The sequence below is a fragment of the Orcinus orca genome, chromosome 11 (assembly GCF_937001465.1).
Source record: "Orcinus orca chromosome 11, mOrcOrc1.1, whole genome shotgun sequence".
NCBI classification, from domain to species: domain Eukaryota; kingdom Metazoa; phylum Chordata; class Mammalia; order Artiodactyla; family Delphinidae; genus Orcinus; species Orcinus orca.
Genome location: NC_064569.1, coordinates 23,564,308 through 23,586,675, shown reverse-complemented (window position 1 = coordinate 23,586,675; position 22,368 = coordinate 23,564,308). Strand labels below are relative to the sequence as shown.

The following is a 22,368-nucleotide window of genomic DNA, read 5'->3' as shown; positions in this document are numbered from 1 at the left end:
CTGGGTCTGATGTGGCCACTACTTCTAGGATGGCCTACGGTAGGATGGCTTGTTTCTCCTTCCTGTGGGCTCCCAGCTCCTGCAGACTAGCTCGGGATTTTTCACATAGCAGCTGGACAGAATTGTAAAAGAAGAGTGAAAGGTCTTTTAAGGTCTCTTAGATATGGGCTCAGAAATGATACAATGTTACTACTGCCACATTATATTGGCCTAAGCGAGTATGTATTAAACATTAACTCCAAAATTCTTATCTAATTGTCTAATTATCTTCTCAATATATTCAAAGATATCAGGCATTCTATTATGTTTATTTTCTTGGAGACAAATCTCGTGGACGTATCTGCAACCTGGATTGGTTGTTCTCTAGGTCTGCTACATAGCTGTCTATTCTGGGATTTCCCTCAGTCATTTTTCTAGGGGTTTCGCTACATCTCTCTTGAGCTGTTATCTTCAGCTTTCTAGATACCACTGGATCCTTTTTTCTTGGTTTACTTCTTTGTTTTGATAGAGTACCTACTCCAGGAGATTCCTGAGAAAAGGCACATGAGAACTGTTTTGGTATCTCCTTTGTCTTGAAAATGCTTTCATTCTACCCTCACACTTAATTTATAGTTTGGCTAAGTGTGAATTTCTAGGTTGGAATTCTGTTCAGTTTTCAAGGTTATTGAGGAGTCTGATTACATTCTGATTCCCCATCATTTGCACAAAATTTTTCTCTCTTATGAGAACATTTGTTAATTTTCTTTACCTTTGTTTTTCAAAAATTTAACAACAAACTTAGTTACAGGCCTACCTAGAAACTCATATCTTACAATCTAGAAAATCATGTCTTTCAGTTCTGCAAGATTTACTTTAATACTACTACTATTATTATTATATTGTTTCCTGCATTCTATTCTCTGCTTTTTTAATTATTATTTCTCAAAATCCTATTATTCAGCTAATGAACCTCCTGAACTGACTGCCATATTTTCTGGTCTTTTCACTCCTATTTTCCATTTCTTCAATGGAATAAAATTTTTAATACAATTTTTATATTTTAACAAAATTTTTATACAATTTTCCCTGGAAGACTTCTATCACTTCATCTTCTGACGCTTGTTGTTTTTTTAAACATTCTACTGTATTTTGTTTCTAATCCTTTTATTTGACTTAAAAAAAAAAGCATCCTCTTCCTGTTTCATAGATGCAAAATCTCTTACTCTTGAGGAAATTAATAAGTTTTTTAAACTCTTCATATATCCATAGAATGTTTTATGTTCTACTTTTCATGGGAAATTATCTGTTCATACTTGACTATTTGCTCATGTTTAAAGAGTAGAGTACTAAAATGCTGAGTAACATCTCTGCTTGCAGTTGTGGTTTATGGACTGTGATCTTAATAGCAGAGCAATCTGGCTGGGTTGTTTCCTTGGGGCAATTTCTGATACCAATACATTTAAGTCTTTTATCTTGGGCTGACTAGATTCCTCAGAAAAGAATCTTCCAATTTCCTGTCTGGTTGTCAGCATTCTGAAAGCTGTGATGGGAAAAATGGCTAAGGTTCTCAATAAGCAGCTTGAACCTTTTCACCCCATTTCATTACAGCATCTATACCTTCAGCTGTGCTTGGTGATCCCTGGTCTAGAGACCCTCTATTTCTCTCTTTTTCTTCCAGAGAACTAATCCCAGTTTTCTGCCAGAATTGGCAGAGAGTAAGTGGGGATCTAACTGTTTATTAAACAGACTTCCAAACTTTCCTTCTATTCGAAGCTTCATCTTCATTTTCACTTCTAGAGATATCTGGTGACACCAATGAGTAAGCCTTTGGGAGTTTCTACAATGTACACTGTATACTGTACGTTGGTCTTCTCAGTCATCTCCACTTCTCATTTAGGGCTCCATTTCAGAGTTTTTATTTCAGTGAGGTTTTAGAAGGGAGTAGGTAAAACTGCTCTTTTTAACTAGATATGTGTTAGAAAAAATTATGCAACTTTTTTACTTTGAAATAATTTTAGATTTACCGAAAACTTGCAACGATAGTACAAGGGTTTTCATATTCCCTTAATCCAGCTTCTTCTCCTATTAACATCTTACATAATTACGGTACATTTATCAAGCTAAGAAATAGTATCATACAGTAATATTAAACAGATTACAGATTTTATTTGTATTACATCAGTTTTTCCAATAATGCCTTTTTTTCTGTTCCATGATTAAACCAGGGCAGAACACTGCATTCAGACATCATGTCTCGTTAGTCTCCTCCAATCTGTGGTAGTTTCTCAGTCTTCCTTATTATATTGACACTGTTGAAGAATACTTTTCAGGTATTTTGAAGAAATTTGGATTTGCCTTATTTTTCCTTATGATTAGACTGGGGTTATGAATTTTGGAGAAGAATACCATAAAGGTGAAGAATGCCTCTCATTGTATCATATCAGGGGCAACATGGCATTAAACATAATTTATCACTGGCAATGTTAACTTTGGTCATTTGGTTAAAGGGCTATCTGCCAGGTGTCTCTAACATAAAGCTAACATTTTTTCCCTTTCTATAATCTGTTCATTAGATATGAACAACTAAGTCCAGTCAACACTCAAGGGGAGGGAAACTGGACTCCATCTACTGGGAGGGGAGTATTTACATTTATTTTTTGGAGAAAAATGAATATTTTTAAACTACAGATACAGTTTCTTCTGCAGCTACAGAACTATTTAGCATTTCTAATTCTTCTTGCATCAGTTCTGGGATTTATATTTTTCTTGGTACTCTTTCATTTCATCTAAGCTTTACAGTTGATTGGTATTGTTATTTATATTGCTATATCATCTCTAAAATTTTTATAGGATCTACATTTTCCTAAATAAAGATTCATCCCTCTGATAATGTTCATTAATAACATTCCTCTTTCGTCCATTAATCTTGTGAAAGATTTGTGAATTTTATGTCTTTAAAAAATGACAGTTTAGTATTTGTAAACTTTCTAATCTATGTCATGCATTTCTGTCATAACCTTTATTATTGTTTTCCTTCTATCTTCTTTGGATTATTCTATTCTTTCTTATCTAACTTCCTTAATAAATTGGAAGTGTTATTAGCTCATTATTTTGCAGTCTTTTCTACTTTCTAATTTAAATATTTAAGGCTATGATTTTCCTCTGAAGTAACACTATAGATGCTTCTCACAGCTTTTTAAGTAAATAGCTATTTTATAAATGACTGCAATCTTTTTCCTTTGTGCTTAGCTTTCTTTATAAATTTCATACACAGTGAAATGCACAAACTTTAAGTGTATCACTCAGTGGATATTTACATACATATACACCCATTTACTCACTACCCAGATCAAGAAAAAGAACAATTAAATGCCACAGAAAGTTCTCTCATGCTTCTCCCCATCATAGACAACCACTATTGTAATTTCTATCCCCATAGGTTACTTTTTCTTGTTCTTAAAGGTCATAAAATTTGAATCACACCATATTTATGCTTTTGTGACCAAATTTTATTCAACACAAAATTTTTGATTCATCCATATTGTAGAGTGTATCATTAGTTTGTCTTTTAATTTTGGTGTAGTGTTCCAAACAATACACCACAATTTATTCATCCATTCTACCAATAACGGATATTTGGAGAGTTTCCGTTTGGGATTATTATGAAGAAAGCTCATTTTATCATTCCTTTACACATCTTTTAGTGGGCATAAGCATTGATTTCTGTTGAGTGCATACATAATTGTGGAACTGGTGGGTGCCAGAGTATACATGTGTTGAGCTACTTAGTAAATACGGCCACACGCTTTTAAAAAGTAGGCAAATTTACACTCCCACCAAAAAAGCACTAGAGGTCCAACTGATCCACATCACTGTCAGTACTTGGTATTTTGTCAGTCCCTTTAATTATATCCATACCCAGGGCAGTGGTATACTGGTATCTCTTTTGATTTTAATTCATATTTCCAGCATGAATAATGATATTGAACACCTTTTCATATGCTTATTGGCCATTTTTACATGTTGTTTTGTAAGGGCCCTTATTCTGAGGTTGTGCCTTTATTCTAAAAAGTAACGCCTTTCAGGGATTCTCAAATGAAAGTCTTTGATTTATCAAAACACTTCTACCTTTGCAAGACTTAACTTACAACCCTTACTTCCCCAAAGTACCTGGTCAGCTCTTTAGCCTCTCAGCTTTTCTTTTTTGTTGCTGGATTTTAAGAGTCTTGCACTCTGCATATGCAATTTAGGATTTGGCCAAGGACTTGGGGGTAATTTGAACACAGATTTTTGTTGTTCTGAGAGTTTGTTCTGAAAATATACCTCTTGGTAGGCATGAACTCTGCCTCCTGCCTCGTTGGCGCTGTAAGACTTTTTATGCTTTTGAGTTTTAATTCTGCATGCTGCCAAGTAGAAAATGCTTTTAAGACTGAATGCAGGGAGGAGCTTAAAGATGGCGGAAGAGTAAGACGCGGAGATCACCTTCCTCTCCACAAATACATCAGAAAAGTATCTACATCTGGAACAGCTCCTACAGAACACCTAGTGAACGCTGGCAGAAAACCTCAGACCTCCCAAAAGGCAAGAAACTCCCCACGTACCTGGGTAGGGCAAAAGAAAAAAGAGACAAAATAATAGGGACGGGACCTGCACCAGTGGGAGGGAGCTGTGAAGGAGGGAAGGTCTCCACACACTAGGAAGCCACTTCACGGGCAGAGGCTGCGGGTGGCAGAAGGGGAAAGCTTCAGAGCCATGGAGGAGAGCGCAGCAAGAGGGGTGTGGAGGGCAAAGCGGAGAGATGCCCGCACTGAGGATCGGTGTCGGCACTCACCAGCCCGAGAGGCTTGTCTGCTCACCCGCCATGGCGGGCGGGGCTGGGAGCTGAGGCTCGGGCTTCGGTCGGAGAGCAGGGAGAGGACTGGCGGCGTGAACACAGCCTGAAGGGGGTTAGCGCACCACGGCTACCCGGGAGGGAGTCCGGGAAAAAGTCCGGAGCTGCAGAAGAGACAAGAGACTTTTTCTTGCCTCTTTGTTTCCTGTTGCGCGAGGAGAGGGTATTAAGAGCGCTGCTTAAAGGAGCTCCAGAGACGGGCGTGAGCCGCGGCTATCAGCGCGGACACCAGAGACGGGCATGAAATGCTGAGGCTGCTGCTGCCGCCACCAAGAAGCCTGTGTGCGAGCACAGGTCACTGTCCACACCTCCCCTCTCAGGAGCCTGGGCAGCCCGTCATAGCCAGGGTCCCCTGATCCAGGGACAACCTCCCCGGGAGAACACACAGCGCGCCTCAGGCTGGTGCAATGTCATGCTGGCCTCTGCCGCCGCAGGCTCACCCCGCATCTGTACCCCTCCCTCCCACCGGCCTGAGTGAGCCAGAGCCCCCGAAGCAGCTGCTCCTTTAACCCCGTCCTATCTGAGCGAAGAACAGACGCCCTGAGGCGACCTACACGCAGAGGCGGGTCCAAATCCAAAGCTGAACCCCCGGAGCTGTGCCAACAAAGAAGAGAAATGGAAATCTCTCCCAGCAGCCTCAGGGGCAGCGGATTAAATCTCCACAATCAGCTTGATGTACCTGCATCTGTGGAACACCTGAATAGGACAACGAAATATCCCAAATTGAGGAGGTGGACTTTGGGAGCAAAGATATATATATATTTTTTCCGTTTTTCTCTTTTGGTAAGTGTGTATGTGTATTCTTCTGTGTGTGATTTTGTCTGTATAGGTTTGCTTTTACCATTTGTCCTAGGGTCCTGTCTGTACGCTTTTCTTTTTTTTTACTTTTTAAAATTATTTTTTATTTTAATTATTTTAATTTTACTTTATTTTCTTTTTTTAACATCTTTATTGAGGTATAATTGCTTTACATTGTTGTGTTAGTTGCTGCTGTATAACAAAATGAATCAGCTATATGTATACATATATCCCCATATCCCCTCCTTCTTGGGTCTCCCTCCCACCCTCCTTATCCCACCCATCTAGGTGGTCACAAAGCACCGAGCTGATCTCCCTGTGCTATGCAACTGTTTCCCACTAGCTATCTATTTTACATTTGGTAGTGTACATATGTCAATGCTACTCTCTCACTTCATCCCAGATTACTCTTCCCTGCCCCGTGTCCTCAAGTCCATTCTCTAAGTCTGTGTCTTTATTCCAGTCCTGCCTTAGGTTCATCAGAATCATTTTTTTTTTAGATTCCATATACATGTGTTAGCATACGGTATCTGTTTTTCTCTTTCTGATTTACTTCACTCTGTATGACAGACGCTAGGTCCATCCACCTCACTACAAATAACTCACTTTCGTTTCTTTTTATGGCTGAGTAATACTCCATTGTATATATGTGCCACATCTCTATCCATTCATCTGTCGATGGACACTTATTTTATTTTATCCTTTCTTTCTTTCTTTCTCTTTCTTCCTTCTTCCTTCCTTCCTTCCTACCTTCCTTTCTTTCCTTCTATTTTTTCTCTCGTTTATTCTGAGCTGTGTGGATGAAAAGCTCTTGGTGCTCCACCCAGGCATCAGGGTTGTGCCTCTGAGGTGGGAGAGCCAAGTTCAGGACACTGGTCCACAAGAGACCTCCCAGCTCTACGTAATATAAAATGGCAAAAATCTCCCAGAGATCTCCAACTCAATGCCAAGACCCAGCTTCACTCAATGACAGCAAGCTACAGTGCATGACACCCTATGCCAAACAACTAGCAAGACAGGAACACAACCCCATCCATTATCAGAGAGGTTGCCGAAAATCATAAGAAGGCCACAGACACTCCAAAACACACCACCACACATGGACCTGCCCACCAGAAAGACAAGATCCAGCCTCATCCAACAGGACAGAGGCACTAGTCCCCTCCACCAGGAAGCCTACACAACTCAATGAACCAACCTTAGCCACTGGGGACGGACACAAAAAACAATGGGAACTACGAACCTGCAGCCTGCAAAAAGGAGACCCCAAACACAGTAAGTTAAGCAAAATGAGTAGACAGAGAAACACACAGCAGATGAAGGAGCAAGGTAAAACCCACGAGACCTAACAAATGAAGAGGATATAGGCAGTCTACCTGAAAAAGAACTCAGAATAATGACAGTAAAGATGATCCAAAATCTTGGAAATAGAATGGAGAAAATTCAAGAAACATTTAACAAGGACCTAGAAGAACTAAAGAGCAAACAATCAATCATTAACAACACAATAAATGAAATTAAAAATACTCCAGAAGGGATCAATAGCAGAATAACTGAGGCAGAAGAACGGATAAGTGACCTCGAATATAAAAGAGTGGAAATAACTACTGCAGAGTAGAATACAGAAAAAAGAAAGCAAAGAACTGAGGACAGTCTCAGAGACCTCTGGGACAACATTAAAAGCACCACATTCGAATTATAGGGGTCCTAGAAGAAGAAGAGAAAAAGAAAGGGATGGAGAAAATATTTGAAGAGGTTGTAGTTGAAAATTTCCCAAATATGGGAAAGGAAATAGTTAATCAAGTCCAGGAAGCACTGAGAGTCCCATACAGGATAAATCCAAGGAGAAACACAAGAAGACACATATTAATCAAACTACCAAAAACTAAATACAAAGAAAAAATATTAAAAGCAGCAAGGGAAAAACAACATAACACACAAGGGAATTCCCATAAGGTTAGCAGCTGATCTTTCAGCAGAAACTCTGCAAGCCAGAAGGGAGTGGCAGGACATACTTAAAGTGATGAAGGAGAAAAACCTACAACCAAGATTACTCTACCCAGCAAGGATCTCATTCAGATTTGATGGAGAAATTAAAATCTTTACAGACAAGCAAAAGCTAAGAGAATTCAGCACCACCAAACCAGCTTTACAACAAATGCTAAAGGAACTTCTCTAGGCAGGAAAGACAAGAGAAGGAAAACACCTACAATAACAAACCCAAAACAATTGAGAAAATGGGAATAGGAACATACATATCGATAGCTACCTTAAGTGTAAGTGGATTAAATGCTCCAACCAAAAGACACAGACTGGCTGAATGGATACAAAAACAAGACCCGTATAGATGCTGTCTAAAAGAGACGCACTTCAGACCTAGGGACACATACAGACTGAAAGTGAGGGGATGGAAAAAGATATTCCATGCAATAGGAAATCAAAAGAAAGCGGGAGTAGCAATTCTCATATCAGAGAAAATAGACTTTAAAATAAAGACTGTTAAAAGAGACAAAGAAGGACATTACATAATGATCAATGGATCGATCGAAGAAGAAGATATAACAATTGTAAATATTTATGCACCCAACATAGGAGCACCTCAATACATAAGGCAAATGCTAACAGCCATAAAAAGGAAAATCAAAAGTAACACAATCATGGTAGGGGACTTTAACACCCAACTTTCACAAATGGAGAGATCATCCAAAATGAAAATAAATAAGGAAACACAAGCTTTAAATGATACATTAAACAAGATGGACTTAATTGATATTTATAGGACATTCCACCAAAAATGACAGAATACACATTCTTCTCAAGTGCTCATGGAACATTCTCCAGGATAGATCATATCTGGGGTCACAAATCAAGCCTTGGTAAATTTAAGAAAATTGAAATCATATCAAGTATCTTTTCTGACTACAACGCTATAAGACTAGATATCAATTACAGGAAAAACTCTGTAAAAAACACAAACAAATGGAAGGTAAACAATACACAACTTAATAATCAAGAGATCACTGAAGAAATCGAACAGGAAATCAAAAAATACCTAGAAGCAAATGACAATGAAAACATGACGACCCAAAACCTACGGGATGCAACATAAGCAGGTCTAAGAGGGAAGTTTATAGCAATTCAATCCTACCTGAAGAAACAAGAAACATCTCAAATAAACAACCTAACCTTACATCGAAAGCAGTTAGGGAAAAAAGAATTAAAAAAATCCCAAAGTTAGCAGAACGAAAGAAATCATAAAGATCAGATCAGAAATAAATGAAAAAGAAATGAAAGAAACGATAGCAAAGATCAATAAAACTAAAAGCTGTTTCCTTGAGAAGATAAACAAAATTGATAAACCATTAGCCAGACTCATCAAGAAAAAAAGGGAGAAGACTCAAATCAATAGAATTAGAAATGAAAAAGGAGAAGTAACAACTGACACTGCAGAAATACAAAGGATCATGAGCGATTACTACAAGCAACTCTATGCCAATGAAAAGGACAACCTGGAAGAAATGGACAAATTCTTAGAAATGCACAACCTTCCGAGACTGAACCAGGAAGAAATAGAAAATATGAACAGACCAATCACAAGCACTGAAATTGAATCTGTGATTAAAAATCTTCCAAAAAACAAAAGCCCAGGACCAGATGGCTTCACAGGTGAATTCTATCAACATTTAGAGAAGAACTAACACCTATCCTTCTCCAACTCTTCCAAAATATAGGAGAGGGAGGAACACTCCCAAACTCATTCTATGAGGCCACCATCACCCTCATACCAAAACCATACAAAGATGTCACAAAGAAAGAAAACTATAGGCCAATATCACTGATGAACACAGATGCAAAAATCCTCAACAAAATACTAGCAAACAGAATCCAACAGCACATTAAAAGGATCATACACCATGATCAAGTGGGGTTTATCCCAGGAATTCAAGGTTTCTTCAATATATGCAAATCAATCAATGTGATACACCATATTAACAAATTGAAGGAGAAAAACCATAAGATCGTCTCAATTGATGCAGAGAAAGCTTTGAACAAAATTTAACACCCATTTATGATAAAAACCCTGCAGAAAGTAGGCAAAGAGGGAAATTTCCTCAACATAATGAAGGCCATATATGACAAAGCCACAGCCAACATCATCCTCAAAGTTGAAAAAATGAAACTATTTCCACTAAGATCAGGACCAAGACAAGGTTGCCCACTCTCACCACTATTATTCAACGTAGTTTTGAAAGTTTTAGCCACAGCAATCGGAGAAAAAAAAAGAAATAAAAGGAATCCAAATCGGAAAAGAAGAAGTAAAGCTGTCAGTGTTTGCAGATGACATGATACTATACATAAAGAATCCTAAAGATGCTACCAGAAAACTACTAGAGCTTATCAATGAATCTGGTAAAGTAGCAGGATACAAAATTAATGCACAGAAATTTCTAGCATTCCTATACACTAATGATGAAAAATCTGAAAGTGAAATTAAGAAAACACTCCCATTTACCATTGCAACAAAAAGAATAAAATATCTAGGAATAAACCTAACTAAGGAGACAAAAGACCTGTATGCAGAAAATTATAAGACACTGATGAAAAAAATTAAGGATGATACAAATAGATGGAGAGATATACCATGTTCTTGGATTGGAAGAATCAACATTGTGAAAATGACTCTACTACCCAAAGCAATCTACAGATTCAATGCAATCCCTATCAAACTATCACTGGCATTTTTCACAGAAGTGGAACAAAATTTGTATGGAAACACAAAAGACTCCGAATAACCAAAGAAATCTTGAGAAAGAACAATGGAGCTGGAGCAATCAAGCTCCCTGACTTCTGACTGTACTACAAAGCTACAGTAATCAAGACAGTATGGTACTGGCACAAAAACAGAAATACAGATCAATGGAACAGGATAGAAAGCCCAGAGATAGACCCATGCACATATGGCACCTTATCTTTGATAAAGGAGTAAAGAATATACAATGGAGAAAAGACAGCCTCTTCAATAAGTGGTGCTGGGAAAACTGGACAGGTACATGTAAAAAATTGGAACACTCCCTAACACCATACACAAAAATAAGCTCAAAATGGATTGAAGACCTAAATGTAAGGCCAGAAACTATCAAACTCTTAGAGGAAAACATAGGCAGAATACTCTATGACATAAATCACAGCAAGATCCTTTTTGACCCACCTCGTAGAGAAATGGAAATAAAAACAAAAATAAATAGGACCTAATGAAACTTAAAAGCTTTTGCACAGCAAAGGAAACCATAAACAAGACGAAAAGACAACCCTCAGAATGGGAGAAAATAGTTGCAAACAAAGCAACTGACAAAGGATTAATCTGGAAAACATACAAGCAACTCATGAAGCTCAATATCAAAAAAACCACCCAATCCAAAAATGGGCAGAAGACCTAAATAGACATTTCTCCAAAGAAGATATACAGATTGCCAACAAACACATGAAAGAATGCTCAACATCATTACTCAACAGAGAAATGCAAATCAAAACTACAATGAGATATCATCTCACACCGGTAAGAATGGCCATCATCAAAAAATCTACAAACAATAAATGCTGGAGAGGGTCTGGAGAAAAGGGAACCCTCTTGCACTGTTGGTGGGAATGTAAATTGATACAGCCACTATGGAGAACAGTATGGAGGTTCCTTAAAAAACTAACAATAGAACTTACCATACGACCCAGCAATCCCACTACTGGGCATATACCCTGAGAAAACCATAATTCACAAAAAGATATGTACCAAAATGTTCATTGCAGCTCTGTTTACAATAGCCAGGACACGGAAGCAACCTAATTGTCCATCAACAGATGAATGGATAAAGAAGATGTGGCATATATATACAATGGAATATTACTCAGTCATAAAAAGAAAGGAAAATGAGTTATTTGTAGTGAGGTGGATGGACCCGAGTCTGTCATACAGAGTGACGTAAGTTCGAAGGAGAAAAACAAATACCGTATGCTAACACATATATATGGAATCTAAGAAAAAAAAAAAAAGGTCATGAAGATCCTAGGGGCAAGACGGGAATAAAGACACAGACTTCCTAAAGAATGGACTTCAGGATATGGGGAGGGGGAAGGGTAAGTTGTGATAAAGTGAGAGAGTAGCATGGACATACATACACTACCAAACGTACAGCAGATAGCTAGTGGGAAGCAGCCGCATAGCACAGGGAGATCAGCTCAGTGCTTTGTGACCACCTACCTAGAGGGGTGGGATAGGGAGGGTGGGAGGGAGGGAGACGCAAGAGGAAAGGTATGGGAACATATGTATATGTATAACTGATTCACTTTGTTTTAAAGCAGAAACTAACACGCCATTGTAAAGCAATTATACTCCAATAAAGATGTTAAAAAGAAAAAAAAAAGACTGAATGCAAAGTTCGCCTCGCATGTTTCCATTTTCTCAAGCATTGTATCTCATCCAATCCCATCTACATTAATTGTTTTACAATGACAGTGCCTTCAGAATGTTACTTTATATATTTTGTGCCACGTTTATGGTTGGTTTTGGTGAAATAGTTCCATACGAGTTATGCTGTGATGAGAAGCTCCACTCAGTAAACTTTAAAGTCCAACATTATCTGTTTCATTCCTAGATGCTATCTTTCGTTCTTTTAAATATATATATGGTTGTTTTTTTCATCATCTCTTTTTCCTGACTCATATAAGAGATTTACAAATTAAAGATTGTTTTCCCCTTAAACCAGTCTATAAAATTTTAAATTCTACAGATTCTGATACATTTGTTCATGTTATCATTCAACATTTTTTTTCTCCTCTCATATAATACTTTGTTGTGGATGGTAATATCAGTGCACAAAGGATTCGTTAAAAGTTTGTAGTAGTGTTGTAAAACAACTGATGCTGAAACTTGTGAAACACAGATATTAACATATATTAATGGATCTCAACTACACCTGATTAAGATATAATGTACAGTGGGATATAATGGTTCTCAATCACACCTGGGTTAGAAAAATGTACAGAATATAAAGCTGATAAAATAGAGGAAAACTAAAAATACTTAAATATTCTTAAATATATCCCACAAATATAATGTGAAAAGAATGGTGATTTACTATTTGAAAATGAAGTTATTAGTAATAAATGATATAACCAAGGAACTGTGGACTACTTAAACCTTGCTAAGTTGGTAAAATATGTTTTTTGTTTACTCACTATTATTCAGAACAGGATTACACCAAAAATGGTCAATTTTTGGTTGTCTTCCCCAGATACAGGGTTACTAAATTAGAGTTATCAGAATGAAATTTTATCAGTTACTAAAATTTCAAGCCTTAGAGACATATTTGATTTCATATCCTATTTCCAGTCACCAGGTTAAGTCTTCTTCCCTCCAAAATGTCTGTCTTTCCTTTGCCATTTCAACTGCTATCACTTGGGCTAGGCTGCCCTCTTTTTGCATGTCAAGTATTCCAGTAACTTCCAGAGAGTATTCTTAACTTCAGACTCTCCCGTGCTTCAGTGTATCACATTTAAGGCGGCCATGTTAATCTTCCGTATCAACGGCATTCTATTTCTGATAATATTAAATGTGAATTTGGCTATTTAACTTAAAGGTTCTCATAATCTGCTCAAGCATATCAACTCCATCTTTGTTTTATGTTGCTTTCCCAATAAACATATTCAAGTTTTGTCAAGTTGATGTCCACCATCCACTATGCTTATTTCCCTTCTTTGAGCATTCAAATGCCTCAACCAAATGTGCTTTGTCATAGCTCATTCTGCCTCACATTAGAATAATTTATGGATTTGACATATTCCCTAGTTTATTGTAAGATCTTTGAAGACAGTGACAAAGTCTCATTCATGTTTGTAACCTCTGCAGAAACGACCATTCTGTCATGCATGTAGTTGAGTATTCAATTTGCATTCCCTGGATATGCTATGCTGCCACCTTGGAAGGATTTCCCCTTTTCCTTCTCCTCTGATAACCATGCCTACTCCTCCTTCTGCACAATTCAGTTTAAGCATCATCATCTCTAGGAGGCTTCCGTTAAATGGTCCAGATCTTCCACATCTCCTCACAGAGTGGGTGGATCTAGTACCCTTTGTTTGTGCTTTCAAAGACCACTCTATATTTTATCTCTCAAAGTATTCCAAAACTCAGAATTGTCGTAAGTACTTTGCTTGTCTATCTTACCAACTTGAGAGTCTTTTGAAATCAGGGATTATAATTATTACAGTTCATATTCTTTATGACTAGCACTCTAATATAGTATCTGGTACAGAGCAGAGATGCATAATTCATCATCAGTGAATGAGTGAATTTGTTTCTCCAATTCAAAGAAAATCTACTTAAGGGTAGGGGCTATAACTTACATTTCTTATGTCCTCCAGAGCACCTGTATACGCACCAGGTTAAAGCTTCCCAGGCGTTCTCAGTTCATGATCCCTTGCTGTCTCAGTAATTTTTTTCATGTTGCTCTCTAGGCCAAAGGAAATATCTAAGTTGTTCCATTTATTAATGGAACATACCTTTGTAGCCATTTGAAAAGGTACCACAAAATGGAAAGAAAAATACTTTTATTTCATTCTTAACCATAGTTACTTATTCATGGGAATTTTGTACATGCTAGGCATTGCACAGCTTCTTAAACCTTGGCTTAAGATTGGACAATAACACTTCCATTTCCTATTCCACATTGATAATTGCATCGCACTTGCTTTTTATCACAGCAATCCCCAAAATCCAAGTTCACTAAAATATGATATAATAGAAAGGGATATAAGACAAATTAGTATTGACAAGCTAGTAGTTTACCTGGTTTCCAAGAGATCTCAAGCATCTCTATGTTGCCCTCTAATATTTAAAAGATCCTGCAGCTTCTTGTGAGGTCACTGCAGCCCAGGGCACCCTGATGTAGTTTAGAAACTGAAGTAATTACAGCAACTATCCATTCACTCACTGTTTATTATGCATGGTATTATGCTAGGTGTTAAAACTACAAAGGTGATTAAGATGGTGGTAATAATAACAGTAATAAAAACAGTATTGACAACAGTAGTGGTCATCTCAGTTACAACACATCCTACGTTTCAGGCAATATGCTAAGTAAGTTAAATGAATTTATGTTGGGTTATAAACTCATTAATAGTACTTAAAATTAAAGATTCCATGACCTAATAGAAATCTGTGTGAAGGACAGCAGAGTTAAGCAAAATATAATATAAATGGTATTAAAAATAAAAAAAGCAATGATATTTGGTGTTTAAAGTAACAAAACCTATGTGTATTTTCACTTAATCCCCAGAACCATTTTGAAAGGCAGGTATACCCTGAGGTTTAAAGCAGTAAAGCTACTTAACTAATATTATACGTTTAAAAAGTGGTAATGTAAAAATTTTAAATATATTTTAAAGAGATTTTACAGTAATTATTTCTGAAAGAGAACTTTCAATGATTAAATGAAAAGAATGGTAGATTTGGGGCATGTTAGTAACTGGGTATAATTCTGCGGGGCTGGTAATTAACATGTACCTATGATGACACGGGAATAGAGAGATCCTCGAACAAAAAAATGACAGTAGAAATTACATTCTCAATACCTAAATTCTTCAATCTCCTACCTAATCCATTCTCCACAGTCCTGGGTAAAAATGATATACTTTTTGCTCGATAACTTGTGATTTGATGATTTTATATTGTACTGAGCAATTTAAAATTGTTCACCTATTTCTTCTAATCTGTCCCTCTTCAAATAAATAGAAAACAATATCTCTTCATGGCACCCCTTCAAATACATGAGGAATGTTGCCATATCTTTATTCTTCTCTTCTCTGAACTAAATACTCCAATTCCTTCAAAAGTATATGGCAAGGTTTCCTGCTCTGTCACTGGCTTGACCACAATACTACCTAATATCTACGATATTTTATAGTGTCTAAAGCTGTTTTACAAATCTATCTCAGTTTATATTCTTTTTTAAAAACATGTTTCTAAGGGCCTCACAACAACTCTATAAAGCAGGTATTATTAATCCTACTTTTACAATGGGATTGGAGGAAATGGAGCATCATACATTTTAAAAAATTGGTCAAGGTTACACGAGTCACAAGCTAGGACTCAAATCTAACCCCATTTACTACTTAGCACATTTATTTGGCAATCAGTTAAAATTAGTTCAATCACAGGTAACAGAAAATTCAGCACAGTCTGTCTTTAAAAATAACTCACACCCTCACATAGAAAAACATAAAAGAACTAAGAGTAGGCTTCACTTAGGGTTCAAGCAATGTGATGGGGATCTCTTCCTCTCTAGCTCTGCCTTTGGTATTGGCTCTGTTTTCACAAAAGCTCTACACATATGGTCCCAAGATGGTTACTTGGATTTATGCATGGTATTATGCTAGGTGTTAAAACTACAAAGGTGAACAGTTCCAAGGATTTTCTCATTTTCTTACTGTGAATGAGAGTGCTTAAGTACCTGAGAATCCAAGTCCCAAATGGAGTCTTATAGGCTTGACTCAGAATATGTGTGAATTCCTGGAACATTCTAACATGGATGGAATATAATGGAATATAATCGTTAGCCTAAGTAAATAAGGACTTATTCCTAGATTAGAAGGTAGGTTAAATCTCACCTAAAACACATGGCTAAGAAATAAAAAAGTATCACTCTGGGAAGAGAAGAAGAGATGCTGAGGAAGCATTAATAAATGTCTAGGTTAGTCCCATTCTGATTTGGAAATGTCTCTCTTAAAACTGAGTATATGAAACTGAATGTGATGTTTCCAACTGACCAGTGAAAGAGAGTGTACTTTACTGTGACCAATAAATTCTACTACTACTCATACAGCAACTCATCACTACCTTACAACAAATCCATACTAGTTGCTCAAAGTAAACAATTCTCTGAAGCTGAAATTAATTATCTTTTTTTTGCCCAGATTACTTTGTATTTCATTCAATATCTATACTAGTAAGAATCATCTCAGTTTGACACCCAGCAGACAATCTAATGCATACTTTTTAAAAAGGAATCATAACATCCAAAGCATTAATTTTGGTGACCCTCCTTTTGGTAATATGTTCCATTTAAAAGCAACCAAAACTCCTAAGAGAGCTAAATTGTGTTGTTGAAGATCAAGTTCTTTTTTTTTTTTTTTTTTTTTTTTTTTTGCGGTACGCGGGCCTCTCACCGCTGCGGCCTCTCCCGTCGCGGAGCACAGACAAGCTCTGGACACGCAGGCTCGGCGGCCAAGGCCCACAGGCCCAGCCGCTCCGCGGCATGTGGGATCCTCCCAGACCGGGGCACGAACCCGCGTCCCCTGCATCGGCAGGCAGACTCTCAACCACTGCGCCACCAGGGAAGCCCCAAGTTCTTTTTTTTAAAGATTACCGTGTCTCCTTAAAACAGTGCTGGTCCAGCACCATTTTATAATCTATTGTGGCTTGTTCAAGACTCATTTCCTGCTTTTAAAGTGCTTATAATCTAGTAGAGAAGACAAAGAAGCAGATTCTTTCAATATAATATGGCTAGGCAGCGTACAGTTAAATACTGAATGCCAGTGAAGAAGAAAGAACACTTGATTTAATCTGAGAAGTGGACAGAGAAGTTTTCTGAATTAACAAAAAAGGCTGTTATTAAACAAGAGAGGGTTTAATGGAAAGCAATGGCATTCTAGGCTGAAGGCACAGTATGACTAAAAGCCCAGTACCATAAATAGCCTGGTACGTGTACCAGCAGTATGGTACAAAAAGCATGAAGGGTGAAGCAGAGTGGCAGAACATGAGCTGGAGAGGTAGAGACCAGGTCACAGATTTATATTTTATGTTCTGAAAGGTATGTAGATCACACTAAGTAGCTTTAATATCCTATAGGCTATGAGGAGGCACTGACATTATTTATTGCAATTTGAAAGGGAAAAACTGGAAGCAAAGACATCTATGTAAGAGGTCAAGGTAAGCAATAAGAACCCTAATTAAGACAATGATAGCAGGTAGGAAGGAAGTGTATATGTTTAAGGATTATTTAACAGGTAAAATGGGAAGGCTTTAGTAATTTAAAAGCTATGAAAATGGGGACGAGAGAGGAAGAGTCTAGGAGGAATTCGTTCTCTGGGCTGGGTAACTTGGTAGATGGCTATGAATGAAATAGGAAATGTAACAGGAGGAAAAAGTCTTGAGAGATAAGTTGATGTACTATTGTGCACTTGTCCCTAGATACAATACTGTTGACAATTAAAATTCTAAGATTCTACCTATACTTAACTAGGTTACTATCAAAATTCAGTACATAAAAATTTTAAACTAATGAATCAAAATGAAATAAGTCAATACAGAAAAATTATTTCAGTGTTGTGAAACTATCTGGCCTGCTAAAATAGAAATGTTACTTCCTTTTTTAAAAGAAGGGTCAGGTGGCAATGCTAAATTTTTTAAAGAAAATTTAACCACTGATTGTAATGTCTGTGGCTTTTGGGGAAAACATAACCCCAAATTACAGTGGCTGTGGTTATAAACTATTATGAAGAGCTTCCAACGTCAGACATAGTTTAAGTGTCTGTATGCACTGGAGTCCTTTTACAGGACTTTGCTAGAACAGCAAAATTAATGAATCTCTTCTTTTTGCCTACTTTGGGTGTCAATAACAAATGTACTTTCTTTAACAAAGATTTTTAAGGGACACGGAATTAACTTCATATGAACATTAAATAAGCCAGAGTCATAAACTTTCTTCTTAATGTATCAGGAAAAAAACTACAAGCCTATGATCAACACTGTGACTTGGTCTTAATTTATGACCAAGGCCAAATCAAATCAAATCATCTCTCAAATACGTTTGGAGAAATAGGTGCCACAATCCTTAGGTAGCCTGTTTTTGGTCGTAGGTTAACATTTCTCTCCTCAGTTAAAGTCACTATTAATACAGACAAAATCTAGAAGTAAATTGGGAAGCAGAAGCTGTTTTTTCCCTTGCATTTCTCAGGAGTAAATGAAGTTGCTTAAGTTTACACTGATTGTTTTTTGCTTTGCCATACACTCTCCTCTCCTCATTTCTAGTGTGACTTAGTGGCCAAAGATGTTAAGTGCTGCTACGTACAAGTTTTATTTTCAGAATTCTTTCAATTAAAGAAAGCTTTGAGTGCTGTGAAGTGACCTAAATCTTAGAATTAGTAAATACATTCCAGGCTTTATAAAGCCAGACCCTTCAATCAGTACTCAAGCAGTTTGTAGTTCCCTGGACAGTAGCTCTTCAGGCTCAATGGATCCCAAACAGCTGCAAAAGAACCAGCGGACAGAATGAGTGACAACCTCTGAAACGAGAGAGGAGCTGGTCAGAAGGTGGCAGGAGCTGCTGTCATGCTGGTGCCCTGAGCTTCCCATAAAATGTAGATAAAGGACTGGCCACTCAACCCTGGGTAATAAACAGTGTGATGCAGAAAGCACCAGATAACTTTAATACCTTCCCAATTTCATCTGAAATGCAACAATCAGTAGTGTGAGACCGTTTCCACTATTACACAGTTAATCTGAAGTGGAGGTATGTTTTTCTAGTTAGAAAAATGGCCACATTCCATAAAAGAATGTCACTGTCCAGAACAATTTTCTTTTTATTTACTTGATTTTAAATATCATCTATAAGCTTGTCAATCCCAAATTTCGGTCTCCAGCCCTGACAACTCACCTGAGGTCCAGACCCACGTTTATAACCGCCTACTTTACATTTCTTCCAGGGTTATGAACAGGCACCTCAAATTTAGTCTGCACAAATTAGATTTCATCTCCCTAAAACTGAACCCTTCCTCACTTCAGTAAATGAAGTCACCATCTGAAATCACTATCTATTCAATCATTTATTCTTGGTAGTCATTTGTTTTTTAAAAAAATCAGCTTTATTAAAATATTATTTACATACAGTAAAATTCACTGGTATGAAATAATTTGATACATTCTGTCAAATCAAATGTAAGCACCACCACAATTATGATTAAAACATTTCCATCACCTTCAAACTGCCTCCCATCAAATCTCTTCCTGTCAACTACTGATTTCTTTCCTCCAAATTAATTTTGCCTTCTACAGAATTTCATATACAGGCATACCTCGGAGATATTGCAGGTTCGGGTCCAGACCATGGCAATAAAGCGAATATTGCAATAAAACGAGTCACAAACTTTTCTGGTTTCCCAGAGCACATAAAAGTTAGGTTTACACTTTGCTACAGTCTATTAAGTGTGCAATAGCATTATATCTAAAAAAAAATACATGCCATAAAGTACTTTACTGCTAAAAAATGTTAACCATTATCTGAGCTTTCAGAGAGTTGTATTCTTTTTGTTGATGGAAGGTCTTGCCTCAAGGTTGATGGCTGCTGACTGATCAGGGTGGTGGGTGGCGAAGGCTGGGAGGCCGTGGCAGTTTCTTAAAATAAGACAACAATGAAGTCTGCTGCACTGATTGACTCTTCCTTTCACAAATGATCTCTGTAACGCGGAATGCTGTTTGATAGCATTTTATCCACAGTAGAACTTCTTTCAAATTTGGAGTCAGTCCTCTCAAACCCTGCTGCTGCGTTAGCCAAATCTGCAGTTACTTCCTTCACTTTGAAGTCTTGAATCCTTCAAAGTCATCCAGGATGGTTGGAATCAACTTTTTCCAAACTCCTGCAGGTTGATATTTTGACCTCCTTCTGTGAATCTGAATGCTGTTAATGCCATCTAGAATGGTGAATTTTTTCCAGAAGTTTTCAATTTACTTTGTCCAGATCCATCAAAAGAATCAGTATCTATGGTAGCCTTACAAAATCTATTTCTTAAATTATAAGACTTGAAAGCTGAAATTACTCCTTGACCCATGGGCTGCAGAATGGATGTTGTGTTATCAGGCATGAAAACAGCATTAATCTCTTTGTACATCTCCATCAGAGCTCTTGGGTGACCAGGTGCATTGTCAAAGAGCAGTAATATTTTGAAAGGAATCTTTTTCCTGAGTAGTAGAAACAGTGAGCTGAAAATATTCAGTAAACCATGTTGTCAACAGATGTGCTGTAATCCAGGCTTTGTTGTTCCATTTATAAGGAGCACAGGCAGAGCAAATTTAGAATAATTCTGAAGGGCCCTAGGATTTTCAGGATGGTAAAGGAGCACCAGCTTCCACTTAAAGTCAACAGCCGCATTAGCCCCTAGCAAGAGAGTCACCTGTCCTTTGAAGCTTGAAGCCAGGCATTGACTTTTCCTCTCTAGCTATGAAAGTCCTAGATGGCATCTTCTTCCAATACAAGGCTGTTTCATCTACATTAAAAATCTGTTGTTTAGTGTCGCCACCTTCATGAATTATCTGAGCTAGATCTTCTGGATAACTTGCTGCAGCTTCTACATCAGCACTTGCTGCTTCTCCTTGTACTTTTATGTTATGGAAAAGGCTTCTTTCCTTAAGCCTCATGAACCAACTTCTGCTAGCTTCCAAGTTTTCTTCTCAGCTTTCTCACCTCCTTTAGCCTTCATAGAACTGAAGAAAGTTAGGGCCTTGCTCTGGGTGAGGCTTTGGTTTAAGGGAATGTTGTGGCTGGCTTTATATTTTATCCAGAAAAACTTTCTCCGTATCAGCAAATGAGGCTGTTTTGCTTTCTTATTATTTGTGTGTTCACTGGAGTAGCATTATTCATTTCCCTGAAGAACTTTTCCTTTGCATTCATAATTTGGTTAACTCTTTGGTGTTAGAAGCCTAGCTTTCAGCCTGTCTCAGCTTTTGACATGCCTTCCCCACTAAGCTTAATCAGTTTTAGTTTTTGATTTAAAGTAAGAGACCTGTGACTCTTCCTTTCACTTAAACACTTAGAGGTCACTGTAGAATTATTAATTGGCCTGATTTCAGTATTGTTGTGTCTCAGGGAATAGGGAGGCCCAAGGAGAGGGAGAGGAATAGGGAAATGGCTGGTCGGTGGAGCAGTCAGAACACATACAAAATTTATAGATTAAGTTTGCCGATTTATATAGGTGTGGTAAGTGGCGCCCCCAAACAATTACAATAGTAACAACAAAGACCACTGTTCACAGATCCCAACAAATATAATAATAATGAAAAAGTCTGAAACATTATAAGAATTACCAAAATGTGACCCAGAGACATGAAGTGAGCAAATGCTCTTGGAAAAATAGTGCCAATAGACTTGCTCAAGGCAGGGGTGCCACAAAATTTCAGTTTGTAAAAAATGCAGCATCTGCAAAGCACAGTGAAGTGAAGCACAATAAAATGAGGTATGTCTGTAAACAGAATCATGCAGCATGCAATTTTTTTTTGAGTCTGGCTTCTTTCCTAACTTCTGTATCTAAAAGTCCCCTACCACCTACCCTCAAACAAACACATAACCCTGATTTTTTCTTCAAAGTCCGTATCATTATAACAAATTACCTTATTTACCGTAGGGCATTTTCAACTTGAACATAAGCTCTATGAGTGCCAAGGGACCTGGTCTATCTTGTTCAATGCTATATGCCACAACTTCCCAAAGTGCCAATACATGGCAGAAGGTCAATAAATATTACTGAATGAATAAAGAAATAAAAATAGCTCCCTCATGTTTTCCTACTGAAATTATCTATACTTTAATTATCAATAAGATGTATTTGTATTTATTCCAGGATGAGCACACTGGGAGAGAGAATAGGGTAGTGGCAAGTTG

At 37.5% G+C, this 22,368-nt stretch overlaps 1 protein-coding gene across 33 annotated transcripts in view; it reads right to left on the bottom strand.

Annotated features, from left to right (window-relative positions):
- CCDC91 (coiled-coil domain containing 91) overlaps positions 1-22,368 on the bottom strand; it is a 410,464-nt gene that overhangs the window by 94,511 nt on the left and 293,585 nt on the right. For 2 of the 33 annotated variants that reach the window (XR_007470049.1, XR_004483806.2), the window contains one exon: positions 14,063-14,169. The exons of 30 other annotated variants lie outside the window; for them this stretch is intronic. Coding sequence is in view for 1 of the 3 variants with exons in the window: in XM_049694222.1 (XP_049550179.1) it covers positions 4,927-4,974 (48 nt within the window). In the remaining 2 variants the exon portion in view is untranslated. Of the gene's footprint in view, positions 1-4,835; positions 4,975-14,062; positions 14,170-22,368 lie in introns of those variants that run through there. One more of the 33 variants, XM_049694222.1, reaches the window with a different exon arrangement.